General features: G+C 33.5%; 1 protein-coding gene across 1 annotated transcript; it reads left to right on the forward strand.

The window, feature by feature from the left end:
- The first annotated feature begins 1110 nt into the window (after positions 1-1110).
- Positions 1111-10465, forward strand: LOC127720091 (uncharacterized). The gene is made up of 4 exons (XM_052226500.1): positions 1111-1140; positions 4994-5366; positions 6735-6779; positions 10348-10465. The coding sequence occupies exons 2-4, from the start codon at positions 4994-4996 to the stop codon at positions 10386-10388; spliced, it is 459 nt and encodes a 152-aa protein (XP_052082460.1). The 5' UTR covers positions 1111-1140; the 3' UTR covers positions 10389-10465.
- The last annotated feature ends 8762 nt before the right edge of the window (positions 10466-19227 follow it).

Below are 19227 nucleotides of genomic sequence, written 5' to 3' on the forward strand. Positions count from 1 at the left end.
AAGGGATATAGTTACGATACTGTTGTCAGGTCATTAAAGATTGCATATTTTGGCGTTAATATTGGTTCACTTATAGGGTCTTTGCATCGGCACTAAACACATTTATTTAAAAACCAGTTGTTGGCATGACACGGGTTATGTTCTTCTCATATATGTTATGATGGTATGATACTAAACCCCTAACGGGAAGGATTGTGCCTGATATTCATATGATGAAGACATAATCTTTCAATCAGTTTAATTGAAGTCTGGAGCTGGCATGTCAGTTAACTGCTAGTAGTCTGTTGTTATTTATGTATTATTGTCATTTTGTTTATTTTCTTTGGTTACATCTTCTGACATCAGACTCGGACTTCTCTTGAACTGAATTTTGATGTGCGTATTGTTATGCGTTTACTTTTCTACATTGGCTAGAGGTATAGGGGGAGGGTTGAGATCTCATAAACATGTTTAACCCCGCCGCATTTTTGCGCCTGTCCCAAGTCAGGAGCCTCTAGCCTTTGTCAGTCTTGTATTATTTTTAATTTTAGTTTCTTGTGTACAATTTGGAGTTTAGTATGGCGTTCATTATCACTGAACTAGTATATATATATTAGTTTAGGGGCCAGCTGAAGGACGCCTCCGGGTGTGGGAATTTCTCGCTGCATTGAAGACCTGTTGGTGACCTTCTGCTGTTGTCTGTTCTATGGTCGGGTTGTTGTCTCTTTGACACATTCCCCATTTCCATTCTCAATTTTACAGAAACGTTAAAAGTAAAGTTAAGTCAACCATGCCGAATTTGTCAATATAGACATTTTGAACTTCTTTCTCATTAACGCTATTTGAGTTTGTTGAATGCATAATACGAGTCTCTTGCATAATCTTCATTAGGTTCGCTAGTTATTCCAAAACGTTCTTTTTGACTTAGGTAGACAAGCATGTGAATTAATGTCTACATACACGATGATGTATAATTGAATAACATGGCATTCTCTTACACTTGCTTAAAGGCAATCAATTGGGAGTAATTTTTCGTGTTTTCATCAAAATGTACAAGGTTAGGTTTGCTTCGTGCGTATCCAGGTTTATCTTCCTCAATACAGCATATATAAGGATCGGTAATGGATCATTTCTAAGTCAGGAAAACCACCGACATCACAGGTAAATAAAATGTAATTATGCATTATGCAATTTAACATTTTGACGATCGAGCATGCAACTAAGAACTAAGAACAGAACTCTTTTATTTCACAATATCATTTATTGACTAAATGATAAAATACTGAAACAACAACAAAAATTAAATAAAATGTTTTTTTATTTCTATCCGAATTATTTTTATAGTTGTTGTTATAAGAAGAAATGAGTTTTTAGAAAAAAATATATTATTTTTATTGCTGATTCTTAGATACTTAAAGAATACATAATCATTAAATTAGATTGTTGAAAAATATTCAACGAGTGACCAACAAAACACTGAGTCACGAATTCGCGTAGCACATGCTTTACCTATCAGTATTGTGTCTTCATGAGTTGAATATTTTTCGATATACGAATGCTTGGATGTGTTCTTCTTTTTTAACTTATGATGATAAATCATTAAACTGTAATGACCTCAGAAAATGTCAACAACTTTAGGAAAATTATAAAACCTAAAAAAAACATACGTTTTGGAGTTTAGTATGACGTCCATTTTCACTGAACTAGTACACATTTTTGTTTAGGGGCCAGCTGAAGTCCGCCTCCGGGTACGGGATTTTCTGGCTGTGTTGAAGACCCATTAGGGCCTTCGGCTGTTGTTTTTTTTTTTTTACTCTTCGGTCGGGTTGTTGTCTCTTTGACACATTTCCCATTTCCATTCTCAATTTTACTTATGTTAAACATAAGTAGTAATAGGACTTTTGTTAAAATCCATATAGGTAATAGTATTCTTAAAATTGAACACGTTCGGGATCATAAAGCTCCTTTACAAGTGTGAATTTGTCCCTCATGTCCCTAAGAAGTAGCTGACGATTTTTTTTCACACTTTAATGGACAAAACTAAAAACAATTAGAAAACAATTTTTTTCTTTAATAAGTGAAGAAGTTCTCTTTTTTATAATTTTAAATTTATGTATATTTGACGATTAGAATTACTGTAAAAATCATCAGTGATATGTTTTACACTAAATACGATTGGTTGAGTAATACGTAACTGTGCGGTATCAATCCTCAGAGTGCGAACAGATCATAAAAACGTATAATTTTTTTTCAAATTCAAAACTTTATTAAAATATTAATGAAACAATTATATGCTTTGTGAAAAAATAAACAGAACATGGTATAACACAAATGTATCATTGACTAAAAGAAAGCATACAATGTATGATTCAACTAACTTATAATTATATTTATATTTAATCATCATAGTTCATAATTCAATTAATTGTATCCTACCCTTAGTACTAACGACTATTCTGTGAAGGAATCTATGCTTTCTACCTATTTTTGTGTTGATGTGCATCAAAATTTTTCAATTTTGTATTATCTTCCAACTCATTAAAATTTTCAATAGAACTTGCATTGCTCACTGGAAAAAAAAATGTTTAATGATTGAGTTTTTTTACCTCAAATTAAAAAAAAACAATGTTTCTCATCTGCAACTATTTTACAGGACATAAACGGTTTATCTCTCCGAATTTATAAATGTCCTCCTTTTTTAATAAAAAAAAATATAATCACTTTATGTTAATTTGGTGATATTACGTCTATTTTCAAATATGAATTTTTATTTTATCATTTTGTTTTATTCTTTAATACAAAAGAACTTTACTTTTATTATCTATTTTCTCGATTCTGTTAAAAATAATCTTCCATAATACTTAAATATAAAAAGGGGATGATAGACACATCCGAGATTTTTAAAAGGGATTCATCGGGCTGGAAACTGCATTAAAAAATAAAGGTCTCAGCAGAAAATAATTTTAAATTTGATTAAAATCCCTCAGATTTCCGCAGATGGGGATTCGAAAATCTCAACATAGAGGATTACATACTAAAGCATCACCGAAAGCCATACTGAATTTGTACTGGAAACTTTGAAAAACAGGATGTGTTAAAGCGACAAATATATTCCCAGATTTAATGAAGAGCAGATTATTTTCTAGCGGGGCAAACCCTAAGTTAAATATCTGCAAGGAAAATGAAAAAAAAAAAATCCTGACAAATTATTTTTAGATATTTAGATAAGTATTTACGTCATAAGTAAATAAATTCAACAAAATTCAACAGAAACTCAGCGATTCCGTGGTCCATTACAGACATCTTCGGGTCATTGTTGCATACCTTAGACATATAACGGTTCCATTATACAAAACACGTATAACAGTATATAGTACAATAAAGATAATAGTCCCCTTGTCACCATAACGATAATTGAATGCTAGGCGACAACATACTATGTCATATTTTTTTCCGAACGCATAATTTTCTTTAGAGGATATTTATATTTTACCTGGACCGATTAATTGAATGAAATAACGAATCACTTTACGTAAAGTTTGTAAGTCATTATATATCTAATCTTCAACCCCATTGGTTGACCGTTATGGAAATTCCGTTTCACAGATGATAGTGGATATGTTCCAAATTTCGAATATACAATCCCGTTCCCTTTTCCCCGAATGTGTCCTACCGATATAGACTTATTATCGGGTTTGTACTAGCATGAGCAACACGACGGGTAAAAATGTGGAGCAGGATCTGTCTACTCTTCGGAAGCACCTGAGATCACCCACAAATTTTGGTGGGGTTTGTGTTGCTCAGTCTTTAGTTTTCTATGTTGTATTTTGTGTACTATTGTTTGTCTGGTGTTTTTATTTTTTTTTAGCCATGGCGTTGTCAGTTTATTTTCGAGTATGAATGTCCCTTTGGTATCTTTCGCCTCTCTTTTTAAAGCTCAAATTCGTCACGTTTAAAGAAAAAAAGAAACATATTCAATAGAGACATCCTAAAAATTTTAAATCTAGTTCTACATTTAAGAAAAATTCAGAATCTGAAAACAAAATCGACAAATAATTGTTTTTAAACTAAGGAAGGTTTTAACTATTTTTTATTGACAAACATGGCTTAATTCAGAAAGCGGCATAATTTATTTTATGTAGGACGTGTCACATACATTAGCTTCTCCTGTATGGATTTAGATGAAAAAAGGTGCTTCATTTTCAGCATGAACGTGCCAGAAAACTGTGAGAACTCAATTTATATCCACCATAATATCCCAGTATAACTAAGTTGCTTATATTTTGTTACGTGTTAAGTTCAAGTTTTTATGACAGGCATATAAAAAGAATAAGCTGTAAGGGGACGACCATTTGATATTGACGGAAGGGTTTTTTTGCCCAACAAAAGGCAGAAAATAAATGTGTCCAGCATTGTACATTAATTTTCAAGCTCAGAAGCAACAACAATCGAGACTTGCAACAGGTAAAATCAACTTTCGTTCAGAAAAAAATTACCTGCAAACTGCCCCAGATAAGGTAACAAATGTTCGACCAATAAGGAGCATTTCTTAATTTGCGTTTTTTAATTAATTTAGGTTTATTTATATTCAATTTACATGGATAGTATATAGACTTATTTATAACCAATATGAAATATATAATTGTTCTGTTGAATGGAAACTCATCTTGATTGGATTGGTCATAATGTCCTTTTTATTATAAACATCTACTTGTTTGTTGTTTATAACAATTATTTCTATATTTAATCTTCCTTGTATCTTCTTGTTTGTTCTTCGTTATTTAATATGATAAATGACAGTATTCAATTCATACACTTAGTTTTTCGTCCCTTCATCCTATCAAACGGAGCAAGATTTTGGTGACAAAATTATACCTTTTTTCCTTTTGGTAGCTAATACTTGCCAAGTTAACAAGTTTGCTATAAATAATGTATGTATTCATCTATTTTGAATATGTTTATTTTGAAAACCATTCAAGAAAGGCCTATGTAAATAAGATTTCTTTGTTTTTAGATGGCGTATTTCAAACTGACCATCCTTGTCATAACGGTTGTTATTGGAATATTGCATGGTCCTGATGATGTAAGCTGTCAGATAGTTCCATCACCACTGGGATTAGGATTACCACCACCGGGATTAGGATTATCACCACGATTTCCACCACTACCGAGATTAGGACCACCCATTATTGCTCCACCAGGTAGAAGGCTATTGCCTATACCTGTACCTAGACCGGTTCCTGTTCCTTCAACTAGAAGACGTTCCAATGCAAGACGAGTTTTACTTGTCAACGACGGGGCCGTTAGTGGACCTGTTAGACCTGTTGGTGGATCTGTCGGTGGAGGATTTGGATCGTTGTTGCCCGCGATATTTGTACCCCTTATATGTTAGTACAACTATAACAAATAATTACTTCTGGTTAACAAATTATGTAATTACATCTAAACTACGGTTGCAACTTTCCAATGTAAAATTTACCATGAAGGATTTGTTTTCTTTAAGCCTTAGTTGATTTTTACACTCACAAACGTTTACAAATTAATTTTGATTTTCTCTTTTTTAAGGTTTCAAGGTCCACTGTATTATGTCAGGATTATATAATCACAATACCATTAAGGACTTTCTATATTTTTTTATTTTTATATTACCTGATGATGATTATCAAGCTGTTCACTATATTTTGTCAGGGTTGTACAGCCACTTTATTTTGTCAGGGTTGTACAGCCACTATATTTTGTCAGGGTTGTACAACCACTATATTTTGTCAGGGTTGTACAGCCACTATATTTTGTCAGGGTTGTACAGCCACAATATTTTGTCAGGGTTGTACAGCCACAATATTTTTATTGACTTTCCAAACGTTATGCCTTATACCTGAAAGTATTTGCACAATTTACAACCAGTTTTATTACTGAAATTACGATTTACATAAAAATCAAACGACGTGGTAAGATTGCTAATGAGATAACTACTGTAAACCAACTCATTTTCACGGATATTCTATTTCGAGTTTAGCCTTTCCTAGCCCACTTCGCGATGATTTAATCTCACGATTTTTATGTTACATATTTAAGAAAAGATGCAAGCTTTACACAATCCTGACGATTTATATTCGCGTTATTTTAGTAAGCTGATTTACAGTACTTATTATACAATGAAGAACAAAGGAAATGATCAACTAGACACCAAAGAACAAACGAATATATTATTTTATGCGACTGTCATACAAGTGAAATGATTTGCTAGCTATAAAAACAGGTTTAATCCACCATTTTCTACATAAAGAAATGCCTGTACCAAGTCAGAATGGGTGTGTAGGAAAAGGTAATATCTTTGGTCAGCTTGCTTGCTAGCTAGTAGGAAAAGGTAATATCTTTGGTCAGCTTGCTTGCTAGCTAAACCGTGAAGTCATTATTAGGTTAGGTAAACCACCCTCCTTTATGAGTAGACTAGTCCCACAGGTAACCAATTCTATCTGTCTGTCGGACTAGTCTACTCAAAAAGGAGGGTAGTTTACCTAACCTAATAATGACTTCACTGTTCAGCTAGCAAGCAAGCAAACCAAAAGAATTACCTTTTCCTATACACTCATTGAAATCAGCTGTAAACGTTTAGTAATGTTCAACGTTCTCATCGCTATTCTAATTGCATTTGAACATCTAGAATATTTATACACTGAAGTAATTAATATTTTCTTGAATATAAATTGATACGCATGAAATGTGTCAATTATTGATTTTATTTCTTATTGTAGTATTGGCATTACTTAGTCGTCTAACTACGACTACAACCACTACAAGTATGTATTAAACTTACCTAGTCCACTTGTCTTTGGTTAGATTTTGTGATCACGTCGTCCTACTCAGTAAATGAGTATAGAGTGTGTCTTTAAAATGTATTTGTTTAACTAACAGGGTCAACACCTTGAAGTTGTCAAATCCTACAGGAAATTAAACATAGTCTATATCATAAACTTACAATAGAATTTCAATAAATTACATATTTCCATTTAATCAAAACGTTATTAAGCCGGCATATAGTTAAAACATTAAAGTATATATATTTGGTGTTGAAACTATGAATTTAAGAAAGTACTTGAAAAAAGTCCGGGTGTGAAATCGATTCAAGGGAAATTGGTCTTATTAGTTTTTTTTCCCTGAAAATCTGCTTAATAGAACAGAGAATGGAAACAGGGAATGTGTCAAAGAGACAACAACCCGACTACAGAGCAGACAACAGCCCTCGGCCACCAATTGGTCTTCAACATAGCAAAAATCCAGTATCCTTAGGGGGCGGGATTTTGCTGACCTCTAAATAATAATGTATACTTGTACAGTGAAATAGACGCCAAATTTAACCCCGAAACATACAATGATACAAAAATAAAAAAAAACACGAAAGACTAACAAAGGCTAGGGGTTACTGGTTTGGGACAGACGCAAGCATTCATCGGGGTTAAACATGTTTTGTGATATCCCAACCCTCCCCCTATACCTCCAGCCAATGCGGAATAAACAAACACACAGAAATAAACCTATATCTAATGTTGACTGCAACACACATGTACATTACTGTAATAGCAATTGAAAACATATTGTTGTAAACAAAGGTTTCTTTACGGATGAACTCATCATAGATACAATGAATAAAATGTTGTACGCAAGATGCGCGTTTTATCTTCAAAGGACTTTTGGTTGATATATATATATATATATATATATATATATACGTCAATGTTATTACTTAGCAACGTTTGGTAAAGAAATGTCCATAACTGACCGAACATTTACCTAGAGATACATGCATTCTTGATTTTCTAACAAGTGAAAAATGAAAAATTAAGTTTTTAGTTATCATAGATTTTCCAAGGAAAAAAGGGTTCTCTTAATATTTTTTTTTTTTCAAATCAATAACCAATTCAAATTTTTATAATGAAAATTCCAATATTCATATGATGAAACTCACGTTACGAACATAATTCTGTTATGCATTTTTTTAGAACAAGTCAGATGTAAATATTTAAAATAAGTATCTATTAGGGAAATAATAATAAAATAATGTACAATAGGTACACCAAAAAAAATCGAATATAGCAACAAAACAGTCAACCATTTCAGTTTATATCTGAATTATTTTATTTCAGAGCTAGGAATATTCATAGTAAAATATATAGAATTAGGATGTAGACATTTCTAAATTGGTAAACATACCAGTGGACTTTTATAACTGTTATCGGACTAAAAATACTGGCAAATTATGCTGCCATGGACTTTTTATTCTAGCAATTTTTATCCGCCCAGGCAAATTATACCAGGACTCATTTATAGCTTACAAAAGATTTGTCATGAGTATGGGACCTCCGATACACTTGGCGAGAAAAAAGGGGAGGGAGCAAAGATTTTCCTTTGACGGAATTTTCATTATAGCCTGTTGCTAAGAACACTTGTTTATTTCACTCGGACATTTATTTTCAAATACAAATGTTTCCTTCATTTTGTGGGAAAGAATATTTATTTTCCATTATTGAGCGTATCCGGTCTTGAACTCTGAGTTAAGAATGGTTTAAAGTGTATTTTGGCGCTTAATCTATTTTGACTTTGGACTTGCAAATTCTTTTAATTAAGCAATCAGTTTTGTTTTTTTAATATCACGTGGTCTTGCTAATACTCATACGATCTAACGTAAGCACATATTGGCCTACTAATATTTTTCACAATTTTAATTGCCTTTGATCAAAGTTACACAACGTGTTTGTTATTCTTAAAAAAAACAAGGACAGCATGTGCATGTATGTTAAAGTGTAACACTAAAATCGCTCCGGTAGAAAAAAGTGTCCCCAAGGTTTTATTTCCTACGTAATTACATAATCATGATGTGTCTAGAAATTAAGTTCAGCAAAAGTTTTCCTTGAAAAATGAGTCCATGGTTAGTTAGATATTTCTGTCACTTATTTTCCTAGTGAATTTGTTCGTATACTTCAATTTATTACAAAACAAGGAATGTGGACAAGTTTATTTAGGAGGCAAAATCTGGGTATCTATTTACCTAAAGGAAACAAAAAACTGGGAACAATGATTATCGTTGAATAAAAAAAATCTATTCTTTTAGTAATGAAAGTCCATCTTATCAATTTACAAAAAGAACAGAATAAGATTTTTATTCAGAACTTCGTTTCTTGAAAAAATCATTTATTTCATCTCAAATTGTATTGATTGTTGTTTGGTTAACATCCATTGTCGAATACAACCTGTATATTAAGGTTATTTTCAAAGTTACATCAAAACTCTTCCCAAAATTTTGAAATTATAATGGGAAAAAAAATGAAAAATAAGAAATTTAATTACCTAGCTGTAATAGGCCATATAATAAATTTAACTAGGAAAGTAATGGCTCTTTAAAAGTTCATTTCTTAGACAATTTTTTGCTTATTTGAGGTTTTCATAATAAAAATTTGATTAGTAAAAACAATGAAACTCATGTATCCTAATTACAAACATAATAAAAGGCCTGTTATCCATTTTGTTCGGAAAATAAGTCCGACGTATATATCTAAGATACAAATATTTTCGGACAAACTTCAAAAATATTGTACAAAATGTACACCTACCAAAATCTTTGAATATTACAATAATTTCAGAACGTGAATATTCCTAGTAAAATACAGGACACGAACATTTTAAGTACGAAAATAAATGTCACCGGACTAAAAATACTTGACAAAAATGATCCTACTTTAGGCTATTTGTCATAATAATTTGCGAAATTTATAGCTTACAAAAGCATATAAGAAATAAAATTAAACGGTACGTACCTGTCGTAATCTTTAATGTCTTCGTTTCTCTGTGTAATTGGTTCCACGGAATGACGCTAACAGGTTGTAAAAATTTTGATATTTATCTTATCTACGTCAATATTTATTTTATTTTCATTGTCATTATGAAACACTAAATTTAATGCATAACGGTGGGTTTTTATTTATCACGATTAGGTACCTTCGTTTCATTTTGCGGGGGGAAAGTCGGGCAAAGAGTAGGAGAATTTTTTCGTGGACGGAAATTTCTATTTCACCTGTTGCTAGTCACACATGTTTATTCTACTCGGAATTTTTTTTTAAACATAAATATATCTTGCAATTTGTGGGAAAAATAGGTATTTTCCTACTGTCTTTAATTATTTAGTTACAGTTCTTTCCGGGTCAACGAATTCATTTACAAAGTCTATTTCTCCTTTAGAAAAGGGAATAGTCGTCCTTTTATATTTATAAAACACTAAAGGGTATAAAGAATCCGCTAAATCTGTTTCATACGCTATGTCTTTTTAAGATTGTATAGATGTAAAATAGATATTCATTTTTTTTTCTATTTCAGCAACTACCACTACTACACCAGCTACCACTATGGCGGGATAACTACCAATGATACACTGAAGAGATATATTGTGTGTACCTAACGTGTGTTTTTGCTTATAAAAACCGTATTAATTTGGTATCTTTCCTTGTTTATATTCACGAATAAAACGAGATCTGGGGACTTCCCCCAAGAGACTGCAATATACGAGGTTTTGGTTTGGGTTCGCAGAATAGAGAATAAGGGCATAAAGTGGAAGGCCAAAAGCAAAGAATAAAGAAATAAATCAAAAGAATATAGAATAATTGGGTGCTGTTATATAAAGAATAGATTACAATGGACAAGGAAAATGAAAAAAAGGAAAAACTGGCTTAAAAATTAATGAATAAAGAATTGAAGACCCCTCCCCCTAATCCGGACTGACACTCGTAAAATAACAAAACAAAACATCTAAAGGGCGATAAACAGTCTTTTACAATAGACATTCGTAAACATAAAATATAAATCTCTAAATCTCTAAATCTTCCCGGGTCTATACAAGTTATGAATAAATTCAACAGAAAGAACTAAGGAGGATCTGCCATCAATACCCCAGTTGCAAAATAACGTAAAATACTTCGTGTGTTTTTGGGTTTGTTTAGAATATTCCGAACATCATTAACTTTACCTTTAACTTTAACGTTGATCACTCAGACACATTACATACGTGTAACAAGAGGAATACAAAATTTACATATATACAAACAATACAAAACAATGGTTGGTATGAAAAAGAGAAAAAAGAATACAGTTGGTATGACACGGGTTATGTTCTTCTCATATATTTTATGACGGTATAATACTAAACCCCTAACAGGAGGGATTGTGCCTGATATTCATATGATGAAGACATAATCTTTCAATCAGTTTAATTGAGGTCTGGAGGTGGCATGTCAGTAACTGCTAGTAGTCTGTTGTTATTTATGTATTATTGTCATTCTGTTTATTTTCTTTTGTTTCCTATTCTGACATCGGACTCGGACTTCTCTTAAACTGAGTTTTACTGTGCGTACTGTTGTACGTTTGTTTTTTTTACATTGGCTAGAGGTATAGGGGAGGGTTGAGATCTCAAAAAACATGTTTAACCCCGCCGCATTTTTGTGCCTGTCCCAATTCAGGAGCCTCAGGCCTTTGTTAGTCTTGTATCATTTTTAATTTTAGTTTCTTGTGTATAATTTGGAATTCAGTATGGCGTCCATTATCACTGAACTAGTATACATATTTGTTTAGGGGCCAGCTAAAGGACGCCTCCGGGTGCGGGAGTTTCTCGCTGCATTGAAGACCCATTGTTGGCCTTCGGCTGTAGTCTGCTCTATGGTCGGGTTGTTGTCTCTTTGACACATTCCCCATTGGGTCTTCAACGCAGCGAGAAAATCCCGCACTTGGAGGTGGTCCTCACCTGGCCCCTTAATAAAATTGTGTACTGGTTCAGTGAAAATGGACGTCACACTAAACTCCAAAACATATAAAGGAACTAAAATTTAAAAAAACATACAAGATTAACAAAGGCCAGAGGCTCCTAACTTGGGACAGGCGCAAAAATGCGGCGGGGTTAAACATGTTTTGTGAGATCCAATTTTACTATAAGTAACGGTATAATTATCGGCTCCAAAGGGTTTGTTTGCACAGACAGTATGATTTGAAAAAAAGTATATTTTATGTTGGAAACATAAGTAAAAACCCGTATTTTAAATACGAATTAGCTATTATCAGTTTGTTCGATTTGCTAATAATCTGACGTATTTTCGACCATGTGCATGTGACCCGAGTTGGAGATCCATGTCATCAACATGTTCAGCTGTTGTAAAGAAAAATGTAATCATTGAAAAATTGTGAAAATTTAAAAAACCAACATGAAGACATATTGCGTTAGCCGATTTGGTCTTCATAAAATCCATTCTTACACAGGTAGAACGACAATTTCATTTGTTTTGTGTTTATCTATTACATGAAATCAAACAGTCTTGAAAAATTGTCATTATACTGCTGCACTTGCTTTTATCTTTATGCAGGCTTTAGATACATTTTAAAAAAAAATATAATAATGCAATTAGTCATGTTCCGCCAACTTTGTTTGGGTGATGTCTGTCATCAATTCCGCTGTAAATAATCGGAGTGATTAGCAACGACATTGCGCAATCGCATTCAAAGTTTATAGGATATTTGAAATGTTTATTTTTTTAACCTTTTTAATAGCGTTTCATTAGAATACGAATGGCAAAAAATCCGATTTTACTGCACACTTTCTGTGTCGCCATTAATCACGTCACACAAATCCAACGGAGCAATTTATTCATAAAATGTAGAGAGCACCCTTTTGGTGCGTAAATCTTTTGTCATCATTGAAGTAGTAAAAATATTTCAATCAATCATGGTTTGGTCCATTTATTCAATGGAGATGCATTCAATATCAAAGGTACATACATTTACGGGTTGCATCGACTGCGTATCTTTTATTTGCTCTTGACTTTTTCATGGTATAAGATGTGAACGCCCTAGCCGAGGGCAGCAGTAAATTTGAAAACTGAGATGGACTCACGTTTAAATTATTGGTCTCAAAACATCCTTTACCACATGGTGGGTGTGGTCAACGTACGGGATGCTAATATCAGGGCTTGATGCAACTGTCGTCAGTATCATGAATTTGGTGACCCGCGTACGAATGTTGACACTCGGTCAATTGACAAAAAAACAGTCACAAAACACTACATAGAAAAACAAATGACTGAGCAACTCGAACCCAATAAAAAAACCGGGGTGATCACAGATGCTCCGAAAGGGTAAGCAGATCTTGCTTCAAATATGGCACTCGTCATGTTGCTCATGTAAGAACAAACCCGGTGAAAAAGTCTAATTTCGTAGGAAATATTCGAGGAAACGAGAACGGGATTGTTTTACGACACCAGGAACATATCCGTCGTCATCTGTGAAACAGATATTCAATAACGGTAAACCAATTCGTGATCGCGTCCGCAAAATGCTTTTGTTTTGATTGTTCAATTAGTAGCCCGAAAAAGTCGTATGACTATGTACAAACCTTCAGCTTATCTCCTAACTGTTACACTTTGAAGATTTAGAGACAGAAAATCAAAAGCTCGTTATCTCGAATTAGATCTATATAAACTAAAGGAGTTAAATAATAAATAATCCTTAGTTCTAGTTGACAAGACAACAACTAATGTCGAATTTGTCTAATGTGAAGAAGTTCCAAATTTAAAATCGTTTGCTTTGACCGATTTGACAAGAAATGACAATCGTAGTCAAATTCATCGTTTCCAGACTATGTGCTGAATACCATAATATAGCCCGTTTATATATGAGCTGAGTCAGATAGAAATCGACCTTATGCAAGTGCACGTACACATATACATGTATACACTTTGATTGATTTTGGAACAATCAAATACAAACTAAAAGATGAATTTTGGTCTGTTTTGTGGGGTTTTTATATCAACGCAATTATCAAACAGCTACAGACTTTGCATAGAAATTTTTTACAACCCAAAATAGTTTAAACAGATGTATTGATATTCATTTGCTTAAGGTCGATCTCTATCCGACGCAGCTCATATGAACTTTTTGCGAGTGTTATACTATCAAATGCTCTGTTCTTCTTACAATTACACTTACTACCATACAATATCTTATTATTCAATATCGCATAAAGTCGAGCACAAGTGTCAATTATTTTTGGAGCATTAAGTGAATATAATAATAAGAAGATATGATAAGCAATGAAATAAATTTCCACCAAAGACCAAATGACGTAGAAGTTAGCAAGCTATAATGTTTCTTTCTTTAATAATATTTGATGTAAAACCTGTACTCCAGAACATTCGCAGGCTTGAATATCTTGCTTGAAAATGTTTTCGATCTTTTTCTTAATGGTTTAATTATGCTGAATAAATTTATCTTAAAGAGCTCTCGCTTAATTTAGCCAATGATGACTGTAAATATTGTCAACTTTGTGACGTAACTTTAAATATATTGCAAAAAATGCACCTCCCTTTTCTAGATTGTAATTTTGCTATAGTCAAATAATAAGGCTTGTACATTTCACAACTTATTGTTTCAACTTTATCTACTTTAGCTGACAACTTGCATTTACCCAAAAGTTTCTTTGACTGGGTTACAATCACTGAAATCTTTTGAATACTTTTTGACCGTTGTTATCAACATTTAACTTGTAAAAGTAAAATTTTCTCAAAAAAATAACTCAAAACGGTATGGTACTGACTCGACTAAGTAAGTTCTAACCAGTGATAGGGTTTGTTAAAAGATTAACAATCTGATTTGAGCTTTACTTAGTATTTCACCATAATAACAGGCGTACAGCTTCAGTGTATGGGCAATTGTTCTGTGAAGTTTCAAAGGCATGTTTAAAAAAACTGTTTTCACCATATGCTTATCTATATGTTTGACCATTTTTTTATCTGGCTCACCTGACATTACCACAATAAAGCGTTTTACAATAACAAGATATATTTGTCAACTAATTTTGATTTAAAGAATGACTGTATTTTATTAAACTTTAATCTCATCTTCATGGTTATCGGTCAACTTCATGTTTTGTTGATTTGAATGTACGCGTAACGGCCTTTTCTAACTTTTGAGGTGTACTCACCTCGAATGTGGGAGGTCGTGGGTTCAAATAATTTGAGTCAAGATTTGAAAATTTGTATTAGCTCTTTCTCCGCTATGCACACATGTTGTATTTAGAGAAGTCGGTTCGGATTGAGAATGATAAATTCAAATAAGGTTAAATTTTATTTTGTCGTGATGAAGTCAGTGTGTCAGCCAAAAATTTGGACATTAAGAGATTTTTTTAGTATCTGACGCAAAAAAACATCAAGGTGACGGGAACTGTTCTTAAATTTATTGTTTAGTAGGAAAGTCATATCTGTCAACCGAGTTGAAAGTCCACAATAAGGGCGTGATTAATCCAAAACACCGAAAGAATAAATACAACTCAATCCATTACTTTTATATGCTTTTTTCAAAATTTTATAATTTCTTTGAAAAATGTGTGTAAACTGGTTAACGGATCTGAAATATTAATTTGTAGTACACTTATCAAAAGCTGAGATGTAGCGACATTTTTTTGTCTAGTTTAGTAAGCCAATCTATAGCAGGGACATTCAAATTTTCAGTGGAAACCTTCAACTGAGATGTGATTATGACTTGATTTTTTACTATTTGACTCTCTGGGGACATCTTCGCTAGCCAAGGGTTACGATCCACTTCCCTCATCTCCGCCCTTGGCAGATTAAGCCAACATTTGTGATAACAATGTTGCGCCATCTATCGGTAGATTAAAGTCACGCCCATTCCGAATACATTATTCTTGACCAATGGTAGCACTTGAACTCTTCAATTTGGAGATAAAAACACGGTAGCGTCTAGATTCTACACACTTGGTAAAGCAGGAAACGAAAATATACGTTGACATTCATGCATTTGTGCAAGAAACATACACAGGGATTTCTATTAGTTGATTAAAAACATTCAAATTGTCACTAAATATAGTCGTATGTTTAGGGATGTAAAGACTTGTTGCACAATAAGCACGTGCCAATTGTTTACATACACTTCCTACATTTACACGTGATCATATTATAGGCGCTTTTTGATTGGATGCAGCGAGTTTCGACTGCAACCAATGAAAATCATTACCTTGTGTCTCCGAAATTCTATCTCAATCCGCCAAGGGTGGAGAGGAGGGAAGTGGATCGTAACCCTTGGCTAGCAAAGATGCTCTGGGGAGCGCACAAGCATGAATGTTTAAGAATTCATTGTTCATTCTTAAAATCTTCCGTTTAGTATCGACGTCATACCACCACTGTATTGTTGGCTGTTTGTTTCCACACAGTTGGCTGTTTGTTTCACACGGTTGGCTGTTTGTTACCGCACTGTTAGCTGTTTGTTACCACATAGATTGCTGCTTGATTCCACATTGGTGGCCGCTTGTAACCCCATTGTTGGATGTTTGTTATAATATTGTTGGCAGTTAATTACCAAATTGTTGGTCGTTTGTTACCTCATTGTTGGCTGTTAGTTATCACATTGTTGGCTGTTTGTTACCATGTTGTTGGCTCTTTATTACCACATTATTGGCTGTTTGATACCACATTATTGCCTGTTAGTTATCACATTGTTGGCTGTTTGCTACCATATTGTTGGCCGTTTGTCACCACATTGTTGGCTGTTTGTCACCACATTGTTGGCTATTAGTCATTACATTGTTGGCTGTTTGTTACCACGTTGTTGGCTATTAGTTATCACATTGTTTGCTGTTTGTTACCATGTTGTTGGCTATTTGTTATCACATCGTTGGCTGTGTACAAACGTAACTGAAAAGCTATACAATGTTTGATAAGAGGCGATGCAAAACGGTATGTATCACGGTAAGGGGCCTCTGTTTTTTATTTTTGAGGGAAATAGTAGGAGGTGTTGTTTATTTCACTTGGAAATTTATTTTCAAACACACATCTATCTTGCATTTTGTGGGAAATTATATTAATCTTCATACTCTCTTGGATTATTTAGTTATAAGTATATATATGGTTTAGGGGTGGGGATTGCAACCGTTTACAAGATAAAAGTACATTTTCAAATTGAAGGGGGTTGGGATTACCCCCCAGGGACTCACCCTATACTTTATTTGATTTGTTGTATTGTCCTTTTCTCATTACTGAAGACCGTGTGTCTATCACTTACTGTTTTCGAGAAATAGTCATTTGAAAATTAAAAAAAAATAAAACCCCATAGGGTTCTACAGTAAACCCATCCCTTCTTTAGGCCCCTCAAAATACCCCTAAATAGACCCTAATGCATAAACAAAAGATTGATGGCTCCGCTAGACATGTTAGTCTAACATTTTATGAAACCCTAAGTAAATCTGACAAGCGGTCCGGTCTTCTTAGGTGGTTCGAGTGGATTCGGTCCGACTTGTCTCTGGGACGAGTTTTCCACATTACTTAAAACATCCCATCGACGTCGATTTCCGGATCTGTTTCATGACCTCGTTTCATTCATAAAACAACAACCGTATTTGGCAAGATAAGTTGTAAAATTACCGCCAACTTAGATATATAACTTTATTTCCTCTATCATAGAGATTTGTTGTACATGAACAATATTCCTGCGCATTTTGCTATTTGGGAAATATAAACGACGTGTAATTATAGATTTTCGGCGATGAAATATTTCATACAATTGTTCTTTGACATCTTAGCCAAAAGCACAGGGGATAATAAACTACGTACGGATTTCTATTGAGCACTATTTCCTATATGTGCAACTTCAAATATTATGGGTCGTTCGACGATCATTCAAGGTTATTCTGGTTATATTTTTTTGTACTCCAGAATTAAAAGTATGAAAAAAATGTCCAATTAGTTATAAATAACATATCAGCCTGCTAGATTATAACAATGGCGCTTTTTTCAGCATTCGTTGGGAAGAACACAAATCTAGGGTGCTAGCAGAAGGCAGCTTAACTGCCTAAAAAAATAAGAAAATATGGTAAAACGAATCATTCCTATTTCTAAATTTAGCAGGCATTGGCTTTAAGGCACATATAAAAACGTTAATGCGAATGAAATTTGGATAAGACTATTTTTTCATACTTAATTTTACTAGAAACTAGATCTATAATTGCCTTTTTAATTAAATATGTCAATAATGACATCACAAACTAGATATCTTTGAGATGGGAGCCATCTCTGTGGGCCCCGCTGTGAATAACGTGTGGTAAAAAATTGGTATCTTTACCATAGGACATGGGGTTGTCAACTGAAACCATAGTTTTTGACCTTGACCTTTGACCTAGGAAATTGTACATAAATTATGACACACCCTCTGGTGTTGGTTAATATACATGTTAAGTATAAACTTTGAAATCATAACGGTTCTCAAGATATAGAGCGGACACGATCTATACCATAGGACAAGAAGTTGTCAACTGAAACCAAATTGTTTGACCTTGACCTTTGACCTAGGAAGTTGTACATAAATTATGACACACCCTCTGGTGTTGGTTTATATACATGTCAAGTATAAACTTTGAAATCATAACGGTTCTCAAGATATAGAGCGGACACGATCTTTACCATAGGACATGGGGTTATCAACTGAAACCAAATTTTTTTACCTTGACCTTTGACCTAGGAAGTTGTACATACATTATGACACACTCTCTGTTGTTGGTTAATATACATGTCAAGTATAAACTTTGAAATCATAACGGTTCTCTAGAAAGAGAGCGGACACCATTAGTTTCGGACGGACGGACGGACAGACTGATCACTAACGGGCGTCCGCCATTCGGCGGGGCCTTAATAAACATTGTTGTACTCTTGTAGGTGATAATTTGGTGTTTGAAAGCCTAGTTTTTACATTTCATTGAAATATCCTATAAGAAAACAGTAAATACAAAGCCCCTCAGACAAAGCTAATCAAAGACGGTTTTTGCTACTCTTTCTGTGTCATTTACGATTTTATCTCCAATATATTTGTTATCTTTGGCTATCTTAAAAATTTTAAATTCCATACTAAAAGTTTGAGAAGAGTATCGGGACAGTTGTTTAATCTAAGAATAAAAAATAAAGAAAAATGAAGCGTTAAATAGGATTTTTTCACTTAAAAATGTGATGTTAACCTACAATTTATTTGTAACTTACTACTACATTACATTTGACACAAATGACAATCTCTTCTACGTGGATACTGCAAAACGAAGGTAACCAGCACAGTTCAAACACACTCTTATCTTACGATTACGTTTATGAATCAATAACTGTGTACAAACGTAACTGAAAAGCTATACAATGTTTGATAAGAGGTAATGCAAAACGGTATGTT

This window comes from Mytilus californianus, unplaced genomic scaffold (genome assembly GCF_021869535.1).
Source record: "Mytilus californianus isolate M0D057914Y unplaced genomic scaffold, xbMytCali1.0.p SCAF_11, whole genome shotgun sequence".
Lineage (NCBI taxonomy): Eukaryota > Metazoa > Mollusca > Bivalvia > Mytilida > Mytilidae > Mytilus > Mytilus californianus.

What these genes read in the sequence shown, in the direction of transcription:
- LOC127720091 (XM_052226500.1), top strand. Translation starts at nt 4,994, where the DNA reads ATGGCGTATTTCAAACTGACCATCCTTGTCATAACGGTTGTTATTGGA. An exon ending in GATATTTGTACCCCTTATAT is followed by an intron (nt 5,367 to 6,734) that starts GTTAGTACAACT and finishes TTCTTATTGTAG; the next exon opens with TATTGGCATTACTTAGTCGT. An exon ending in TACGACTACAACCACTACAA is followed by an intron (nt 6,780 to 10,347) that starts GTATGTATTAAA and finishes TTTCTATTTCAG; the next exon opens with CAACTACCACTACTACACCA.